This window comes from Archocentrus centrarchus, chromosome 19 (genome assembly GCF_007364275.1).
Source record: "Archocentrus centrarchus isolate MPI-CPG fArcCen1 chromosome 19, fArcCen1, whole genome shotgun sequence".
Taxonomy (NCBI): Eukaryota; Metazoa; Chordata; class Actinopteri; order Cichliformes; family Cichlidae; genus Archocentrus; species Archocentrus centrarchus.
Genome location: NC_044364.1, coordinates 21384738 through 21405070, shown reverse-complemented (window position 1 = coordinate 21405070; position 20333 = coordinate 21384738). Strand labels below are relative to the sequence as shown.

The window sequence follows — 20333 nt, the reverse complement described above, 5'->3', positions numbered from 1 at the left end:
AGAGTGAAACCATCCATGGGACAAATCAGGGCTGAAATGCTTCTTTGCGTTTGGGAGGAATCATTTTATGCCTGTGCCCATAACCATAACCAGCTGAGACTGGCTTTAACTGCTGAATTCAGATCTTTGTGTCATTTTCCACTTTCGCTGAGCGTCCCCATCTTCAGATGTATCATCTTCATTCAGCCCAGTGCAGAACAGGCAGCTCACATCATTCATTCAAACATCACAAAAATCAACTTTTCCTCTTTTATTATTATTAACATTCAACTCATTTAATCAAACAGAGCAGAACTCATTTCTGCTTTTATTTTTCCAAATTAAAGTTCATTTCAGTATTTTCATTGTTTTCATTGCTTCCCAGTGACTCTTGAGATATGACATCATTTATGAAATGAGGTTTTCATTTTGCTGTCCCGACACGTGCAAATAAAGTTTCTCCTGGTGGTTTGTGTGTCGGGGTTAAAGCGGCGCACCGTCCCTTTAAGGCAGCAGGTGGACAGGTGCGCTCCTTCACAGGTGTTAGTTTATTCGAGTTCCTGAAACATAAAAAAAAAAAAAAAAAAAAAAAATCTACAAAATTATAAAATTCAATGTTTAACAAAAATGTATCAACCCAGATTCCAACCAATCAGAATGCAGCATGTCTGTGAGTGGGCGGGGCTCTTGGGAAATGTAGTGAGAATTTGTTACCTGAATCAGTGACCCCGCCCACTTCACACCTGAGCTCTGACGGGTCGAGTGTTTCAGCGTTGGCGTTTCTTCAGGCGTAGCCGCACTTGTGCAGTTTGAGGTTGCGCTGGTCGGCGTAGCGCTTGCCGCACCTGTCGCAGATGTACTGCTTGCCGCCAGCGTGCAGGTGCCTCTTGTGCGTGCGCAGGTGACTGCCCTGGCTGAAGTTCTTCCCACAGATGTCGCAGGCGTACGGCTTCTCACCTGTGTGGACGCGTGTGTGCAGCTTCAGGCTGTTCCTATTGTTGAACTTCTTGTCGCATGCGCCGCACGAAAACGGCTTCTCGCCAGAGTGCGTGCGACCGTGCGAAATCAGGCTGCTCTGCTGGGTGAACGTCTTGCCGCACTGCCGACAGCTGAAGGGCCGCTCGCCGGTGTGCGTGCGGCGGTGGATCTTAAGGTTCACCGACTGCCGGAAGCTCTTCCCGCAGAGGTCGCAGGTGAAGGGGCGGGCGCCGCTGTGCGTGCGCTGGTGGTTCCTGAGGTTGACGGCATGCCGGAAAGCTTTGTGGCACTGCTCGCACCTTAATGGCTTCTGGCCACTGTGGATGAGCTCGTGCGTTCGTAGAGTGACGGCACGCGTGAAGCCTTTCCCACACACCTTGCACACAAAGATCTTGGCACCTGTGTGAGTATGCTTGTGGCGCTGCAGGTTCTGCAGCAGGTTGAAGCGGCGGCCGCACTGGTCGCAGGCATGCGGCTTCTCGCCCGGGTGGATGACGGCGTGCGTCTTCAGCTGACCCTGCTTGGAGAAGCGTTTGCCGCACTGTGGGCACTCAAAGGGCCGCTCTCCAGTGTGCGTGCGCATGTGGCTCTGCACGCCCTGCCGCTGGCGGAAGGAGCGGCCGCACACGCCACAGGAGAACGGCTTCTCACCCGTGTGGACGCGCAGGTGTGTCTTCAGGTTGCTCTGAGATGAGAAGGACTTCCCGCACGCTTTGCACGTGAAGTACTTCCAGGTGACGCTCTGCAGCATGAAGCCTGGAGGGCCCACCTCCTCAAGCACCAGCGACTGCTCCGACTCCTCCGGTGGGGCCGCCTCCACTTCCGCTCCTGAAAGAAAACACACACACCTGATCAGACCATTGTTTGGAATGTTCACAGCATATCCTGCCACGGTCGGGTCCTTACTCTCGGCGATGGCGCCAAGATCAATGTTCCCGTGTTCGTCTTTAATGGTGACAGCTAACACCAATGGCGTCTCCTCCTCCTCCTCCTTTGACTTGGTCTGCGGACACAAACACAGCCGTGTCACCGTCAGGTCGGTGAATGCAGCACAGGTAAGTCAGAGGCTGAAGCTTACCTGTGGGGGTGGGACTGAGTCTGCGCTCTGCTGCCGGAGTCCATACGAGTGCTCCAGTTCTATGACAAACACAAAACAGTGAGGACGACATCAGCGGCAGGCAGGTCATAGTCTGTGGGCCGGGCCCGGTACATACCGATGTGGGCATTGCTGAGCACGTTGAGCACGCTGGTCTGTGGCCGCCGGGTGCCGCGGCCAACCTGCAGCTCCGCCAGCAGCCCAGCGTCATCCACCAGGTTCAGGATCTTCCCCAAAGCCTCGTTCCCCAGAGTTTCCATGATGGAGGCGAACAGCATCTGAGGTTAGAGGTCATACTGTCACCAGCAGGACAACAAAGGAACAGATCATCCATTACAGAAATCTGAACAGGTGACTACTCAACTTCATCACCTGACACCTCCTCTTCCCTTCAAGCTGCACCTGAACTGAACCCTGAAAGAGCGGCTTTAACAGGGTCACTGGTTTAACTGGTGACCCAGTTTAAACAGTGACCCTCACAGCTCCACTCTGACCCAGTCTGACGTCATCTCGAGTCCAGATATTTCAGCTGCTGAATTTTTATTTTTATTTTATGGATGTTAATTAAAAACTAAACCAGCATCTTCAGTTAAACCAGCACCGCAAGTGAACCCTGCCCTGTTCCTCACCGTCCTCTCCCGGCTCTGCGTCCTCTCTCTGGCCGGCAGAGTCGACTCCTGCCCGGCCTCCAGCAGCTTCTTCAGCTCCGCCACCGCCGCGTGGACCAGCGCCTCCATCACGGCGGCCAGCCGTGTGTGCAGGCCGGCGGAGAAGCTCATCCTGCGGGCTGACGGGCCCCGGTGGCCCGCCGACCATCAGCGGGACTTCCGCCGCTTTCACCAGTAATCGGAGGCCCGGAGCTCCGGATGAAGGACCGGGAGTCCAGTTCGGTCCGAACCAGAGAACTACACCGACGTTCCGCTACAAACCCGCCCCGGCTTCCGGTTCAAACAAGAATGAGCTTCCGTTTGTAATTGTGCTCCGGACAGGACACAATGATGATTGACGATAGTTCCGCTTGTTTCGGGGTTGCGTCAGTTTCTGAATACAGATTACTTTTTTTGTTCCTCAAATGGACACACAGCAAACTCTGCGCCCCCAAAAATTCATTTTCCCCTCTGAAGGCGAAAACAAACAAACAAACAAACAAAAAAAATTGGTTAGGCGGCGTCAATATTTACAGTCGTCCAATCAGAGGCGGGTAATCCACAGGCGTGCTTTCAGGTGGGGCTGGAATAATGAATCTTCCACAAAAACACAATGGAAAAACATGAATCTCCTGTTTAGACTGAAGAACATTTAAACCCTATACTTAATGTAAAAAGTCAATAAAAAGGGGGAAATAAATGCTGCGGACTCACGAGCTTTTTCTGCCTTTATTGAATGTGTAACGCAAGGGTGGGCAAACTATGGTTCGTGGGCCACACCCCGTCCGTTGGTCTTTTTAATCCAGCCCGCCGAAGATTGGTACAGAATTGCCCAAATCAAATCATAATTATAATCGAGGATTCTGAGAATTGCTACAACAAAACTAACACCAGACTTCGATGCATTGGCAAAAACAACACTATTCCCACTAAAAGTAAATGTAAATATTAACACTGTAATGCCTTTTTTATGTTTATGTTTCATATGTATGTATCTGGTGCTGGCCTGGCCTGTCTGTCAAATTTCAAAAAGTCAATGTTGCCCCAGATCCAAAAAGTTTGCCCACTCCTGCTGTAAAGTGACGCTGGATCATAACCTGCACACACATCAGATTGGAGAAGTCATTTATTGGCAGTAATCCTGACAACAAGGCAGACACACCAGATTCATGCACCAAGTCTGAAATCAGACAATAATCTCACATCAAACCTTCATTACAAACTGCTTAATCATGACTGAGTCTAGAGGAAAAATACCACAGACGAAGAGCGAGCGAGTGATATTTGTTTGTTACTTCAGTTTCACAGAAAATAACGCAAAATAAGATCTACACAAGACGTAAAACTGGGGTTCAAAAAGGAGGATGAGAAAATGTGGCGCGAAGAGAAGCAGAGCAGTGAAAACAGCTCCTTATGTAAACCTGGACAGGTGAGACACCGTGGCCTCAAATGCGCTCAGGCAGCTCGGTTTGTTAAACTGAACATTTGGGGGCTCATTTGTTTCACAGAGAAAAACTTCCGAAACGAGACAGAGGACGAGGGTCAGGTTTGGCTCTGCATCTGACATGAAGTGATATGTGACCTGATGAATCAGGGCAAGACTCGGAGTGCAGCTCGGTCATTTGGCTCCACCTCTGGCTGGTCCTGGTTCTGCAGATGAAGAATCTCTGTGGGTCGCATCACTGTTGATGTAAAGTCTGACATCATGTTCTGTCCTGTCGCTCCACCCACTCCCTGATGAGGCGGTTTGCGAGGGCGGGTTTAGGCGGCAACCAGAGGCTGGGGGGATCGCCTCTCCTGGGTGGAGTCTTAACCTGCAGGGCGTCGGTGATTTCCTCCACAGTGAACCACCGGGCATCCTCCAGCTCTGAGTTGTCCACGCTCAGCTGCACAGGAAACGAGAGCAGGTCACGTGACACAGCATCACACAGAGAACCTTCAGAAGAGGAGCTCCTCAAGGCTCCGTGCTAGGTGTCTGCTTATCCAGATTATACCAAAGTGCATCTTAGACATGACCTAATTAGGAATTCCCTCAGTCTACACATCATTTATAATTATCATGCATTATTTCATGTATTTAAACTTGTTTTATCGCCAACACCGGAAAAGATTTCAATGTGGCAGAGGAGGTGGGGACTGAGACCTGTGCATTGATGCCTCTGTGCCGGCTTTACTGAGCTTCTCTTTATCAGCTGATGTCATAAACCAGGGGTGTCAAACTCGCGGCTCGCGGGCCGCATCCGGCCCCGCCCCCTACTTCCGGTCTGCGATTTGATGTCAAAAATATAAGAGAATTTGGCCCTTTAAGTTACTTTTTTTACATTTCGCTTTCCCCTCCAATTAAGAGGAGTAACTTAAAGGGCCAAATTCTCTTATATTTTTGACACCAAATCGCAGACCGGAAGTAGGGGGCGGGGCCGGATGCGGCCCGCGAGCCGCGAGTTTGAGACCGCTGTCATAAACTAATCATCTCCAGATCCACTAACTTACAGCTCGGTTGTAAAATCAATCATTTAAAAACACCTGTGAGCTCACCTGAGTGTGGGCAGGGCTAACCGAGGCGTGGCAGCCCAACATGAAAGAGCTGTGAGGGAACGGCCAGTGCTGTGAGGAGCTGTAGGAGATGCTCTGAATCTCTAGACCCACCTCCTCTGCCACTTCTCTGCAGAGCGCTTCCTCCAGAGTCTCACCTGGAACGACCACACAGATGCAGAGTTACCTTCACAGGAAGCAAGCGATGCACAGGTGTGTCTGCGCACAGACAGGTGACACTGACCCATGTCACAGAAGCCGGCCAGAACGCTGTACAGCCCTCGAGGGAAGGACGACTGTCGTCCCAGCAAACACCGTTTCCCATCAGACACCAGGACGACCGCCACCGTAGACATCTGCAGGACAAGCAGCAGAAAGCAGTCACACCCAGACTTGGGTCTGGTTCAGTTCTGGACTGTGGAGGTTACCTTGGGGTAGTAGATGGTGGAGCTGCTGCTGCAGACCCTCTGGCTGCCGGCCTGGTTGCGCTGGGTCGGCTGGCCCGTAGCACTGCAGAACCTGCTGGTTTGATGCCAGCGCAGTAGGGCCTGACTCTGCACGACAGAACATGGATCAGAACACATGGACTAAAACTGGACTCAGAGCTCAGACGTTTGGATGATCAGAACCTCCCACGCCTCTTTTCCACAATGCCGCACCACTTCTGCCTCTGTGTCATCATTTTAGAACTGAACAGTACGTGGTGGGACATTTGAGGACAGCATCACTGGTTCTTGCCGTGGCCCCTCCCACAGAGCTGGATATGGATGTTGATTCCTGGTTTGTTGTGCTGCTGGCAGGTTTTTGGCACTGGTACCAGTATCTATTTGGTGGGAATGTGTTGGAATGTTCTAGATTTGGTACCAGTACTGCACTGGTGGAAAAGTGGTATCAGAGGTCAGCTGTCATCACTCACCTTGGCCACTAGAGGGGCCTCAGGACCATCCAGGAGAAAAAAGGCTTTCCTCAGGTCTATAAAGTTCCCCTTAAAGTTTTCTTCTAGTGCTGCCTGGTCCAGTTCTCCTAAACACAAAGCAGAACATGAGACCAGAACCCAGAGTCAGTACTTCACACCATACGAGTTCACAAAACACCAAACAGGAATCTGGATTTCATACATTCTTACCGACATCCAGACAGAACTGAGCCTGGTTCTGTTCCGAACAGCCAATCAGAACCGACTCCTTCAGCAGGGAACCATCTGAACCGAGCTGCTGCAGGATCGACTGCACATCTGGAACGTAAAACAGCAGGACTGTCTCAGCATGAGGACAAGCTGTGTGTTGGGCGGCCAGTAAAGTACCCTCGTGAGTCAATCCTCACAAGGTGCTGGTCTTGATTCTGAGGTTCTGCTGTCAGGTTCTACTGAGGTGCTGAGGCGTGTCTCAATTTGTGCTCTTGTGCTCTTATCATCAGCTGCTGTCTGAGAACGGTTCACATTCAAAGTGCGTTCCATATACGTTCAAAATGTCCAGATGTGCTCCTGCTCTGTCCTATCGAGGAAGGATCGGGTCGTGACCGTGTGGGGAATGCATTTCAAACCCAACTCACAAGAGGAGCGCGTCCAAACTCCATCAGAAAACAGACTCAGGATCAGAATCAGAGCTCACAACACCCATGAGAACAACCTGCACCTGGCTCAAGACTTGCACAGTGCTGTAATTCACTCAGGTTACATCTAAGAGGTTAAACTTAGGAGGGACTAAAGTGACGCTTCATTCATTGATCATTTTATCCAACTTTAATCAAAGTCTCTTTGCTGTTGATGCGTGTGCAGGACGTACAGAGGACTGAAACTGACCTGAGGTGGAACGAGGGAAACATAAATCTGAGTTTCTACAGTGTGCTGTTTAACCACATGAGGCTTGTTCAACTCTCTGAAGCAGATCATATCAATCTCTGGATGTGAGAAGACAACTAAGAAAGGTCACGAAGAGGACTAAAGGCGGCAGGTGTCCTTTAGATCCACAGGTAAGAGTCACGCAGTAGACTAACCTCTAGATTTAAAACTTTACAGTGTGTACAGCACACGTATGTTACTGATCCAGGTCTGTTCATAGTATTTATGGCAGTTTCTTTTTTTTTTAAATGACAAATTTTTTTAAAAGAACTCCGGTGATTCGGCATATTCTGTAAACGTCGCATGAACGCTGCGTCCTACATCTGGACTCCTCAGTGAACTTGCCAAGTACAGACGAGTAGTTACGCGTCCAAACTTGTGACTGGTACTGTATGTAGGTACTCGCTACTTGTCTTGGTTCTGAGATTCTGGTTCTATCTGAGGTTCTGTACCTGAGGAGGTGAGAAGTGCTGGTCTGAAGGTTCCTGTGTCAGTGCGTTGCAGCAGAGGAGACAAATGGTGGAAGAGAAAAATTCGACCGTCCTTCAGCGCTGCGGCGCACGCCTCATCATCCTCCTTCAGCCTGTTCACATATCTGAAAGGACAGCTCAATCAGCCAATCAATCAATCAATCAATCAATCAAGCAATCAATCAATCAATCAATCAATCAATCAAAAATTTGGCTTCTTGGGAGTTACCTCATCCTGGAAACGAAGCCTGAACAGCAGCGGCTCGGATGGGTTTTCAGGACAGACAGAAGGATCCTCAGAGGTCTCAACATGACCATCACTCTGACCTGGGCTGGGTTCCTACCTGCAGACAGGTACCAGCAGGTAACAGCCACACCTTGTTTTCTGGAGGATAAACATGCAGTGGACGGTGTCTCTGTTCTAATGAAGGTCTGACTGAAACCGGGTCTGCAGCTCTTACCTGAGACATGTACCTGAGCTTTACCTGGGGCTGCTCGATTATGGAAAAGAAATCATAATCACGATTATTTTGGTCAATATTTAAATCACGATTTTTTTAACACGATTACTCGTTGACTTTGTAAACACACTGCATGTACTTCACTTAAAGATCAGTACGTTATGCGTTATCTGGAATGCCTTACCATTTCATATTAGAACTGCTCCGACTGTTTCTGCATTCAAGTCTTTGCTCAGGACCCGTTTCTTCTCTCTGGCTTTTAATTCGAGCTAATCTTGACATTTTGTATTGATTAAGTTATTATATTTTGTCTGGATTTTGTTTGTTGTTTTATCTTTTATGTGTGGCATTTCTTTTTGGTTGCCTGTGAAGCACTTTGGTCCACTCATGTTTAAATGTGCTATATAAATAAACTTGACATTGACAGCACCTTGAAATCTAGTGCACTTCTACAATCTTTAAAATAAATACTAAATTGAAAATAAAAATACAAAAATAGAAATAAAATATAAAAATATATATAAATAAATTGCAATATAAATAAATACATTATAAATTAAACAAATAATAAATAAATAGGTAAATAAACAGAAAGGTAATGCCAGTTATCACAAATAATAACACTAGGAGGAAATAGTTATTTAGACCAAATAAATTTGCTCACATTTTAGTGACGCCACAACATACTGACAGATCCTGTGCATGTATTCAAAATCTTTGGTATTAACATTGGAAGGAACGGGAGTCCAGTTGGTTTTCAGTGACAAGTCAGGGTCCGTTAATATTGGTAGGGGTATCTCCCTATCTTCCCTTGCTAATCATGCCCTCTGATTGGTAGGAACATGATGGACCTTATTTGATATTTTAGGGACGTGTCAGAATAATTCAGGCCAACACAGCAGATTCTGGTTATACTGGGAGCGCTGCAGTGTTTGTGCTGCGGATGGTGCAGATCCTACCGTGCAGCAAATCTGTGTTAATGACCTTGTGGTCACATCCCAGTGTTTTACATGTGGTGCAGCCGACAGAAACAAATAAAAGGCCGGGACTCTTCTCTCTCCTGGGTCAGTTTTTTTTCAGGTGTGAACATAATTGTCCTTCTAGTTTTTCTGCTTCTTTGTTTATTCATTCACGGCCATTCTGATAGTTTCAGTGATCTCCCTACAGGAATTTGTTGACATTTGTGAGTCCTTATATTGATTATTATTCCTTATATTGAGACAATGATTGGTATTCTCTCACTGACAAACTAAAATACTGCGCCATAATAGTAGCGGGAAATGAACGGGAAGAACCGATGGTGCTGAACAGGCCAACCACAATCGTTGCGGGCTGCATTGCCCCAATATGTAGTCAAATTTCTCGGGAGGTGCAGGTCAGGTTACGATGTAGGTTACAGCGTAGATTTCCTGTTCGATAATTAAAGGTAATTAACACAAACATGAACAAGCCTAAGCGCAACTAGGTTACTGTAGGCCCCGCAAAGACTCAACGCAGCAGAATATAACAGGGTCAAGAGTATACCTGCAGAATGTGATGTGACAAAATCATTTTAATAATTGTTTTTGTCGATTACAGTGTTTTTGTGATGTTTGGAGCCAAAATCAAATTCAAAATTAGATGAACTGCACAGCTCTAGCTTTACCTGGGCAGATGGTTCAGATTTGAGGACTTCCTACAGACTGAGTGTGCTGCTGTGAGCAGTGCTGCATCTCCAAACACAAACCCAGGCTGTACCATGAGCTAACCCCCCCCCCCCCCCCCCCCCCCCCCCCCCCGTGTTCATGGTGAAGATGTGGCTGCAGAGCTTCAGCATGTAGCTAAGGTTACAGGTGCAAGCCTGAATGGAGGAAGGCTTCTAGGATCAGATGTTTCATCATGTGATTTTATTCAAAATCAAGCTGAAGTATATTCATTTAGAGTTATTCAGAGGTTGCATGTATGAAACAGTGTGACGGTGTTTAATGTGGGGAACACTGGTCAGACTACAGGACTGGAGTTTCCAGTGATGGTGCAGGGGAGCCGTGGTGTTCACGGTCAGTGTGAGGTTACATCAGAGGTCACAGACATCCATTTAAATTCAAGCTGGAGATGATCCTACCTTCACCACCGACTTTGTCCCTGTCTGGGGTCGGAAACGGTCGTGTGCAGCTGCTGATATCTGAGCAGCAGCAGGTCAGCTGATCCCAGCCTGAACACAAAGAACAATCAGCTGCAGCTCAGATCTGTGTGCACACCACACAGCACCGCTGCCCAATCCACCCAACACCCACCTGCGTCCTGCCTCTCTGACCCCACAGCAGCTCCACCGTCAGCACTGTGGGTAACACTATGCACTCTGTCTCACACACAGGACACACAGGGGTCTGTGTGCGCGCTCGCGTTGCGCAGCCCTAAACATGAAACTGTACTGAACTTCGTCAGTGCACGCGCATCCCCGGTATTAAAACTTAGATCAGTCCCTTTTTGAGTTTGGGCTCAGTTTCTACCTGCACTGCCTCACATAAAGCCTTCGACCTTTCTTCTGCTGCTATGTTGCTGCTGCCGCACACACTGCCCCCTGCAGGAAAACCACCACAGTACTCTTTGTTTATTGTGCTTTGCGTGATTTATTTGGCTATGATTATATCGTGAATTTACATCATTTATAATATAACATGAGTAGATGTTATGATATAACTGAAATAATAAATGTCTCTATTAAAAATGCAGTAACAGAAAAAAACTATTTTAATATAATTTCTCCTGTTTCTGGACTTCAGTTCCCAGCAGGCCTTGCGGCTGCGCACACGTGTTGGAGCGGAGAGCAGGAGCGTCATGGCGGTGTTTATGGATCTAAACTTGCCGTTTTCCTCGGACAGGAGTCACCTAGGGAGCATCATAGAGACGGCGGCTCACCGTGAGTGTCCGCTGCCGAAGACAGCGCTCTCTCAGCCGGCCTGCCGCTTGCTTGGCTCGGGGAGAGAGCGCTGCTAGCTTCGGGACGGGACCAGCAAGTCTGGCGGTTCAACTCCGGACTCAGTTTAGTTCTGGTTGCATCAGGAGCTCAGAGAACATACAGAACGTTTTACACCAGGCTTCAGTCATAAAGCAGCCATTTTAAGGTTTCTGTGCAGTTTGTGGAAATCTGCAGACCAGCGAAGCCCGACAGCAAAATTATAATTCATGCATAATTATTGGCTGATTAAGTTTTTGCAGTTTTTTTTAACGGTTTCATTGAGTTCAGTTGTAATGAGTTCAAACGGAACGAAATCAAAGACATCATCAGTCAACATCTGTGAGCAAACTTCACACCAAAAAGCAGTCATTTTAAAGCTTTTGGTTTTTCTAAATCTTCAGACTGTCTAATAAGTTTATGTGTCTGTAATAATGTTATTAGATTCTGTATTATTTAACACAACAACCTGCTCAGAAATCAGACATTTTTAAAGTTTTCCTTTGTTAAACAATCAAAATCAGTATAAAAATCAACTAAACTAATAAAGTACAAATAAATTTAATAAAGCTGAAATAATTCCTCCAAACTGCTGCCGTTAAACTGAAATGTTTGGAGATTATGTGTTTACTTTGCTGGACGCCCCGTTTTTGTTTTTTTTTGTTTTTTACAGATTTACAGCAAACGTCACACCAGACTGACCAGAAAACAGGCCGTTTTAAAGTTTCTACTCATCACGAGTCAGATTTACAGGTGCTGGTCATAAAATTAGAATATCATGAAAAAGTTGATTTATTTCAGTAATTCCATTCAAAAAGTGAAACTTGTATATTATATTCATTCATTACACACAGACTGATATATTTCAAATGTTTATTTTAATTTTGATGATTATAACTGACAACTAATGAAATCCCCAAATTCAGTATCTCAGAAAATTAGAATATTACTTAAGACCAATACAAAAAAAGGAATTTTAGAAATGTTGGCTAACTGAAAAGTATGAACATGAAAATTATGAGCATGTACAACACTCAGTATTTAGTTGGGGCTCCTTTTGCCTGGATTACTGCAGCAATGCGGCGTGGCATGGAGTCTATCAGTCTGTGGCACTGCTCAGGTGTTATGAGAGCCCAGGTTGCTCTGATAGTGGCCTTTAGCTCTTCTGAATTGTTGGGTCTGGCGTATCACATCTTCCTCTTCACAATAGCCCATAGATTTTCTATGGGGTTAAGGTCAGGTGAGTTTGCTGGCCAATTAAGAACAGGGATACCATGGTCCTTAAAGCAGGTACTAGTAGCTTTGGCACTGTGTGCAGGTGCCAAGTCCTGTTGGAAAATGAAATCTGCATCTCCATAAAGTTGGTCAGCAGCAGGAAGCATGAAGTGCTCTAAAACTTCCTGGTAGACGGCTGCGTTGACCTTGGACCTCAGGAAACACAGTGGACCAACACCAGCAGATGACATGGCACCCCAAACCATCACTGACTGTGGAAACTTTACACTGGACCTCAAGCAACATGGATTCTGTGCCTCTCCTCTCTTCCTCCAGACTCTGGGACCTTGATTTCCAAAGGAAATGCAAAATTGACTTTGATCAGAGAACATAACTTTGGAGCACTTAGCAGCAGTCCAGTCCTTTTTGTCTTTAGTCCAGGCGAGACGCTTCTGACGCCGTCTCTTGTTCAAGAGCTGCTCGATGCAAGGACTGTGACAGCTGAAACCCATGTCTGCATACATCTGTGCTGGTGGTTCTTGAAGCACTGACTCCAGCTGCAGTCCACTCTTTGTGAATCTCCCCCACATTTTTGAATGGCTTTTGTTTCACAATCCTCTCCAGGGTGCAGTTATCACTATTGCTTGGACACTTTTTTATACTGCATCTTTTCCTTCCCCTCGCCTCTCTATTAATGTGCTTGGACACAGAGCTCTGTGAACAGTCAGCCTCTTTAGCAATGACCTTTGTGTCTTGCCCTCCTTGTGCAAAGTGTCAAAGGTCGTCTTTTGGACAACTGTCAAGTCAGCAGTCTTCCCCATGATTGTGTAGCCTCCAGAACTGAGAGACCATTTAAAGGCCTTTGCAGGTGTTTTGAGTTCATTAGCTGATTAGAGTGTGGCACCAGGTGTCTTCAATATTGAACCTTTTCACAATATTCTAATTTTCTGAGATACTAAATTTGGGGTTTACATTAGTTATCAGTTATAATCATCAAAATTAAAAGAAACAAACATTTGAAATATATCAGTCTGTGTGTAATGAATGAATATAATATACAAGTTTCACTTTTTGAATGGAATTACTGAAATAAATCAACTTTTTCATCATTTTCTAATTTTATGACAGCACCTGTATTCACCTGTGAGTGGTCATCAGTGCCTCCTGCTCTGTTGTCTCTGTTACAGGAAAACACGTGAAAATAATCAGTCACATGACTGGAATGTTTCACCTTCACAATCAAACCAGCCTGAACCTTACGGATGTGTTTCTCTCCTCCTGCAGTTGGTTTCTCCACCATTGCCATCAACTACGTCTTCGAACCCACAGCCAAGAAGAAACAGGTGAGTCCACTGGCTGTGCTGCATTTAGGAGCAGCACAGAAACCATGGAATTAATATTCAAGTGGATCCTGGCAATAATCAGTAGACTAAGTATTAATATAAATCATCTGTAGCTGTGGCTGTAAATGCACAAACTATAAACTGAGACTTTTATTTTGTAAATCCCCATGTTCCTTCTTTCCTGCAGGAGATCCCCACCCCGACGCCGATCAGCGAGCTGATGGATGGGCTGCCTGTGGTGCAGGGTCGCTCCCGTCCAGTCAGAGTGCTGAACAGACTGACGGTGGTGATAACGGACTCGAGTCACTTTGTAAGTTCAGCTAACTCCAACTTGCTCACCACGTCTCCATAATCAGTGCAACCATCTGTGAGGTCAAAGGTTTTCTAGACGTCTTCTTAACAGCTTATCCAGTTCAGTGTTGAGAGGGGGCGGAGCCTATCCCAGCTGTAAAATGAAGTATATTTAGTTTATTTGTATTTTCCTGACACTGCAGCTGCACGTTAATGTCATCGTAGCTCAGTCTGAGTCACTGCAATGCTTTTCAGTGCATGTTAACACACAAAAAAGTGAAACAGCAGAAATGTAGATGATGCAGGGCTGCTTCTCCAATGATGGTTACATCAGTTAGCAGATTACAGCTGCCGGCACCGTTGAATTCAACTCTGAAATATCACTAAATTATGACAGGATAAACTAAAACATAACTTTGTGACCCCATGGTCACAAAATGGTGATAGTCGGAAGGTGGAAAGCTGTTTTAAGGGATCAGTGGGTAACATGTTCATGTCTGTGTGTTTGTTCAGAGGCCCAACGCTCCAGAGAACCGCCGCTTCGACCTGCTCGCTGTCCAGCCGACCACAGAGAAACTTTTCCACGTGAGCTTCACTCACACTCAGTACAAATGCAGCGCTGCATTCACTAACTGCAGGACTTTCTGCCTCCTCACGTTTAGCTGCAGACTTTTAAAACAAAACTGGCTGTTCCTGCTGCACCTGAATGCATCAGTAACAGTGGCGCAGGTGTGTGGTGACCGTTAGTCGCTGCCGGTTACTTCAGGGTTCAGACAGCTAAAATCACTCGAATCATCTTTGAAACGAGGACGCTGTCAGAAGACTTTCACTCTGAGCTCACCTTTGACACAGACTGATCCTCAGAGAGCGAGAACATCTTCTCATTGTCATCTGAACCGTCAGACAGGTCGAAGTCCTCGTCACGTTTCTGACTCTGAGCTCTCACCAGCGGGCTCGAACAACACTCAAGAAACGTGTGTGTGTGGTTTTGTGTCTTACAGCAGCACAAATAAAATCAAACAACTCATTTGTAAGTTCATAAGTCCTGAATTTTTAGATTTTTAAAGACTATGGACAGCAGGAACAGAATAAAATAGAACAGAATAGAATAGAATGCCTTTATTGTCATAATACAGGATGTACAATGAGATTGGGGGGCCACTCCTCTTCAGTGCCGTGCAACGGGAAGCTCCAGAGAGGTCAGTCTGAAGTCTACTTCAGCCTCAGATTCCTGACCGTCCTGTTCACACTAAAGTGAGCAGATCTGATGGGACATCAGCAGTTTGAGTGTGTATGTAAAGGAGCAACATAAATATTCCTCTGAATCCATGTTGCACATTTGAGCAGACACAGGAGGCCCAGACACAACTGGGCCTCCTGTGCCAAACAGACGCCACATCAGGCCCAGTTCATGGCCGATGTGGCCCAAAGGTCACACCTGAAATCTGATTGATAAAACTGGACCTGAGGCTGAGATGGAAGTCGGCCAGTGTGGTCTAGAGAAAACTGGAGGTGAGGGCCACATCCTGGTTCTGTAGAGCCAGTTCCTAGTTTGGATTCGGGAGACAGACACCTTCTCTACTTTTAAGATTAGGCTTAAAACTTTCCTTTTTGATAAAGCTTATAGTTAGGACTGGATCAGGTGACCCTGAACCCTCCCTTAGTTATGCTGCTATACGCCTAGGCTGCTGGGGGGTTCCCGTAATGCCCTGAGTATTTCTTCTTCATTCACCTCTTTTTACTCTGTTTATACCCCACTTTGCATGTAATCATTAGCTATTATTAATCTCTGTCTCTCTCCCACAGTGTGTCTTTTGTCCTGTCTCTCTCCCCTCGGCCCCAACTGGTCACAGCAGATGACTGCCCCTCCCTGAGCCTGGTTCTGCTGGAGGTTTCTTCCTGTTAAAAGGGAGTTTTTCCTTTCCACTGTCACCAAGTGCTGCTCAGAGGGGGTTGGTTTGACTGTTGGGTTTTCTCTGTATTATTGTAGGGTCTTTACCGACAATACAAAGCACCTTGAGGTGACTGTTTGTTGTGATTTGGCTCTATATAAATAAAATTGAACTGAGCTGGGCCAACCCTTCATCACCATCTTATGCTATGCTGCTCAAATACACACACACACGCGCGCACTCACACACACACACACACGTGCACACCAACATCATCATTTTTGAAACCAGCACCACATGAGGCCTCTTTGGATCCTCAGCCTGTTTCAGAGCCTCTGATGTTTATGTAATTTAACCGTGTGTGTGTCTGTGTGTGTGTTCAGGCAGCCTGCATGGTATATGACATCGACATCATCTGTGTGCCGGTGACAGAGAAACTTCCCTTCTTCTTCAAGAGAGCGCCGATCAATGGGGTGACCAGACAGAGCACTGTTACCCAAATTCTTACCGTTAATGTCATTGCTGGTGTTTATTAATGTGTGTGTGTTCAGGCCATAGACAGAGGTGTGGTGTTCGAGGTGTCATACTCTGCAGCCATCAGAGATTCCACCATGAGGCGCTACACCATCGCCAACGCTGTCAGTCTGGTGGAGAGCTGCAAAGGAAAGGTAAATGCAGTTTGTCTCCGCTGACTTCCTGTACCAAAGATCACACTTCCTGTTAATCTCATTGGACAGGAATTGGTTGCGGTTTTCACAAATCCAGCATCAGGATGAGATGTCCTCTTTCGATGGCGCCTGTTTCCAAACAGTACCTTGAGCAGACATTAGAAGTGTCGTTAAAGCACAGCTGAGGCTGGCTGTGGTGGCTGAAGGCCATTCATTCTGGTGCAGCTCAAGCGCCCCCCCTATGGAACAGGGAGTACAGAGACAGGGAGATTGCCATTAAATTAGTTATTAGATCAAAGTTCTTCAGTTCAAAGCTGAAAAATGCTGAAGCACCAAACTCGCAGCTCCTCTGATGTGCTGCTGACAGAGGTGCCAGCAGTGAGTCAGTCCATAGACTCCCATGTTAAACCTTTCCAGCAGAAACATGTTTACAGCCTGATACAGAAACTGCTTTGGTCTCTGTGGATAATTTCTCCCTCTATAACAGCTTAGGAGGGAGGGGTTCGATAACTCACTTATTTAAATAAAGTTTGCATTATTAGGGGCGTGGTCTCTCAGACTGACAGGTGGATGGTGACACAGGCGACTGCAGTTACTAGCTGTCTGCTAGGCTTCAGCTCAGCTAACTGGAGTCCCTGAACTGGACCTCTGGACCATGTTTGTGCTGTTTGAGCCTTTTGGAGCATTTTTAATGCAATTATCTGAACAATAATGTGGCTGCTGTGTGCTTCAGTCCATCCAACAAGGCTGAGCTCCAGTTTGCTGAGTGAAATTTTGGGATTTTATGTTGATGTTACTGATTAGCAAGTTTCTGTGTGATGCTCCAGTACAATCTGTGGATGAGGCCTGACAACCAAGCTAGCCAGCATTAGCTGTTAACGTCGGGCGCCACCTTCTCGTCCAAATATGGTCACTTCCTGGAACGAGAAAACAACATGACAGCTGCCAAAATGTGAACATTAAGGTGTTGTAAAATGAAACTGATGTGTGGTCACATGACTGAAGTCTGTTTTGTATTTTTTCTTTTCCAGAATGTGATTCTGTCCAGCGCAGCTGAGAAGGTCAGTGATTGATCACTGTGATCAGAGTCAGTGATGAATATATTGATCAGTGAGTGATTGGTGGCCAACCAAGTTCTGTAAATTGATTTTTTTTTTGTGTTTTCAGGCTCTGGAGCTCAGAGGACCATATGATATCACTAACCTGTATCCTTCAATGCTTCAGTTAATAAATACACCTGGCATAAAATACTGCAGTAGTATTGTGTGAGTGTTGTGTTCCTGATGTTCCGTCTCAGAGGTTTGTTGTTCGGTCTGTCAGACGGCGATGCCAAAGAAGCCGTTTCCTCCACCTGCAGATCAGTTCTGCTGCATGCAGGTGAGTACTACATGCTGAACTCTGTAGCTGTGATCGAGCATGAACGTCACAGAAAACACTTTTTTTTTTTTTTTTTTTTGGATCAGAAACCAGGAAGACGGCCAGCGGGATCATCTACACCACGAGGAGCCAGCAGGAGGCGCTGCAGGACTCAGCAGATGGTAGGTTTAAGTCAGTCGGTGGCAGCGACAGTTGACTGTGAACATTACAGATGTTACCTGAAACTCACCGCTCGCTGCTGGATCACTTGGAGAACATGGGGTCAGTCGGTCATTTCAGGTCACACTGAACAAAATCTGTTTTCTAAATTTTGGTCAGAAAGAATGAGTCGTGATTGACATGCTGTTAGCCAATGATTGTGCAATTTCATGGTCAGCTCCACCCCTCAGCCATCACATTGGGTTTAAAACTCCAACATGGCGAATACGAAGGTACTCAAGGCTTCCTAACAGGACTTCACAAGCCAGTGGGTGAAGGGTTAAATCTATGCATGCAACAAGTGAGACAGTTTACATGAAGATAAATCTAATGGTTTAAAAGTGTTTTTTTTTATATTTAACGTTGAGGCTCTGGTAACACATGGACATTGTGTAGCCGTCTGTTCACAACCATTTGGTGACCGAATCAGTCGCCGATCAGATGTCATTGATTAAAAGAAGAAATAAACTGAATTGAAAAGCACAAAGACACATGCGTCTGGATGGTTTTTGCTTTATAAGAGACTGGACCTCTTAACCTTATGAGCGTCTGTACATCTACAGTTCAGGTTTTACCATCAAACGCAGCAGGGTGGTAAGGGTTACATATACCATCACGTGGGTTGAGAGTACTCATTGCAGGTTGTCGGATCAGTACTGAAGATAATATTTCCTCCAGATGAGAAACTGATCAGAAACTGTCTGTTTCTACCTGAACAGGTGAAGCTCCTGCAGCCAAGAGAGCCAAACCCACCTGACTGAGAGAATGACTGACAGCTGAGGAGGGTGGGACCCACTGATTTTTTTCTTCTGGCTCATTTTTTTCTGTTGTTTTTTTTTTTCTTCTTGAAGCAGCACTGATGGTCTGATGTGATTTCTGAGTTTAATAAACAGTTTGAAGAATTCATCTCTTTTCTCTGGTTTATATTCTGCTCTCTGACTCTTAACTTTCTGCAGTTTTTTTAAATGCCACTCCTCTTCACTGTGTGGCTTCAGCTTATTGAGGTTTGCAGCATTCATTTATGCACAGTCCCACCACAGCAGCTCAGTCAGGCTGAGATCTGGACTTTGGTCTGTGGCAGCATCTTGATTCTTGCTGCTGTGCTTGGGATCATTGTCCTGCTGATGACCCAGTTTGGTCTAAGCTTTAGCTGTGGGACAGACGGCCTCACGTGACTCTAGGATACTTTGGTATACAGGAGATCATGGTCCACTCAGCCCTCCACCAACGTGCTGACAGCTGGTCTGAGGTGTTTGGTTTCCTCCAAATGTGCTGCTGTGCATTATGGACAAACATCTCCACTTTAGTCTCGTCTGTGTAAAGGACATCTGAACAAAAATTCTTTCTTCAGATGCAGCCGTGCTGCCGTGTTCTTTCATCTGCAGCCCTTTCAAACCAGCCATACTTTTTCAAGTTGTGCTGTCATAACCTTTAACATGCAGACTGAGGCCTAAAGAATCTGAGATGGAGCTCTTGGGTTTTTTGCAGTCTGAGCTTGGGGTAAATTTGCTGGAACATCCACTCCTGAGAAGACTGTGGGGTTATGTTAACACACTGGAATGCTTCAGACCAGCAAACTGCCAAAACTTCAGCTTCATAACAGACACCTCAAGGTGCTTTTTTGTGTAATGTACCACTGGGGAAAGACTAATGTAGTCTTCTGGGGACACAGGGATCCTTCAGCCTCTGAGAGGCTTCTATACAAAAGAAGTGTCAGTGAGCTCAAGTTCAACACAAGCAGCCAGAGAGCCATAGCTCACCGTCTGCAGTACAAGTCGGACCTGAAGCAGTAAGGGAAATGCGCTCACGACCACGAGATCAGCGACCTGTCCGGCTGTCCGCTCTTCCATCAAGTCTTCCAAAGCCAGACTTCGCAACAGATAGCTCTGCCCTTCCTGACACATCCAACCGCAACACTGGAGACTGGAGAAAAAAATTCTAAAGAATTACCCAAAAATTAATTTCATATAGTCACAAAATCCTTTGAACTAAGGTGGGATCATCATCATCATTATGGTCATCTTGAAAAATGATTGTTTTTTTTGTGATCTCAAACATCTGCCCTTATCGGTAAGGAGTACACTGATGTTAAAGAGTTATCAGGTTAAAAGCAGAAGCTATGCCTTGCTGCTCCTCGCTTCAGCCTGTCAGACGACACCCTGGGTTAAGTCAAAAGAAAACAGGTGCCAGACCAGTTCACAGTCAGAGCTTTTATTCTGAAATCAGTACAAATGCTGCCCTCTGATTGGTCAACCCACAGAGAGGAAGTGATGTCATCAAAAAAATAGCAGGAAGCTGTTTTAACATTCAGACAGATTAAGAGTAAAAATATAAAAATCTGTCTCTGAAAAATAGAAATGTAAAAATCGGAACACTCTTATTTTGAAAAACCACATTAATTTTCTTTCCTG

At 46.1% G+C, this 20333-nt stretch overlaps 3 protein-coding genes across 4 annotated transcripts; 1 reads left to right on the top strand and 2 right to left on the bottom strand.

The window, feature by feature from the left end:
- Positions 1 to 251: 251 nt before the first annotated feature.
- LOC115798908 (zinc finger protein OZF) lies at positions 252 to 2999 on the bottom strand. 2 transcript variants are annotated; one of them, XR_004021513.1, is made up of 6 exons: positions 2683 to 2999; positions 2172 to 2331; positions 2036 to 2094; positions 1864 to 1960; positions 694 to 1785; positions 252 to 539 (listed from the first exon to the last, which is right to left on the bottom strand). XR_004021513.1 is itself a non-coding variant. In XM_030755923.1 (5 exons), exons 1-5 carry the CDS (start codon positions 2830 to 2832, stop codon positions 764 to 766), a joined length of 1488 nt encoding a protein of 495 aa, XP_030611783.1. In that variant the 5' UTR covers positions 2833 to 2999; the 3' UTR covers positions 252 to 763. The 2 variants fall into 2 exon arrangements, 1 of the variants encoding a protein (XP_030611783.1); XM_030755923.1 differs by having other exon boundaries at positions 252 to 1785.
- A 487-nt stretch (positions 3000 to 3486) lies between these two features.
- On the bottom strand, positions 3487 to 10529 carry nudt13 (nudix (nucleoside diphosphate linked moiety X)-type motif 13). Its single transcript, XM_030755924.1, has 10 exons — positions 10277 to 10529; positions 10105 to 10194; positions 7772 to 7886; positions 7525 to 7667; positions 6359 to 6466; positions 6149 to 6255; positions 5661 to 5786; positions 5477 to 5588; positions 5236 to 5390; positions 3487 to 4586 (listed from the first exon to the last, which is right to left on the bottom strand). The coding sequence occupies exons 3-10, from the start codon at positions 7858 to 7860 to the stop codon at positions 4404 to 4406; spliced, it is 1023 nt and encodes a 340-aa protein (XP_030611784.1). The 5' UTR covers positions 7861 to 7886; positions 10105 to 10194; positions 10277 to 10529; the 3' UTR covers positions 3487 to 4403.
- Positions 10530 to 10769: 240 nt separating this feature from the next.
- On the top strand, positions 10770 to 18828 carry rpp30 (ribonuclease P/MRP 30 subunit). Its single transcript, XM_030755927.1, has 11 exons — positions 10770 to 10902; positions 13438 to 13496; positions 13684 to 13806; positions 14301 to 14372; positions 16063 to 16152; positions 16231 to 16347; positions 17379 to 17408; positions 17515 to 17552; positions 17645 to 17724; positions 17811 to 17885; positions 18642 to 18828. The coding sequence occupies exons 1-11, from the start codon at positions 10821 to 10823 to the stop codon at positions 18677 to 18679; spliced, it is 804 nt and encodes a 267-aa protein (XP_030611787.1). The 5' UTR covers positions 10770 to 10820; the 3' UTR covers positions 18680 to 18828.
- The last annotated feature ends 1505 nt before the right edge of the window (positions 18829 to 20333 follow it).

Coding starts and splice junctions, on each gene's coding strand:
- rpp30 (XM_030755927.1), top strand. CDS start 10,821: ATGGCGGTGTTTATGGATCTAAACTTGCCGTTTTCCTCGGACAGGAGT. Junction 17,553..17,644: donor CCATATGATATCACTAACCT/GTATCCTTCAAT, acceptor GTTCCGTCTCAG/AGGTTTGTTGTTCGGTCTGT. Junction 17,725..17,810: donor ATCAGTTCTGCTGCATGCAG/GTGAGTACTACA, acceptor TTTTTGGATCAG/AAACCAGGAAGACGGCCAGC.
- nudt13 (XM_030755924.1), bottom strand. CDS start 7,860: ATGGTCATGTTGAGACCTCTGAGGATCCTTCTGTCTGTCCTGAAAACC. Junction 6,467..7,524: donor AGCACTTCTCACCTCCTCAG/GTACAGAACCTC, acceptor TTTACGTTCCAG/ATGTGCAGTCGATCCTGCAG. Junction 5,589..5,660: donor CCACCATCTACTACCCCAAG/GTAACCTCCACA, acceptor CTTGTCCTGCAG/ATGTCTACGGTGGCGGTCGT.
- LOC115798908 (XM_030755923.1), bottom strand. CDS start 2,832: ATGAGCTTCTCCGCCGGCCTGCACACACGGCTGGCCGCCGTGATGGAG. Junction 1,961..2,035: donor ACTCAGTCCCACCCCCACAG/GTAAGCTTCAGC, acceptor TTGTGTCCGCAG/ACCAAGTCAAAGGAGGAGGA. Junction 1,786..1,863: donor TCTTGGCGCCATCGCCGAGA/GTAAGGACCCGA, acceptor GTTTTCTTTCAG/GAGCGGAAGTGGAGGCGGCC.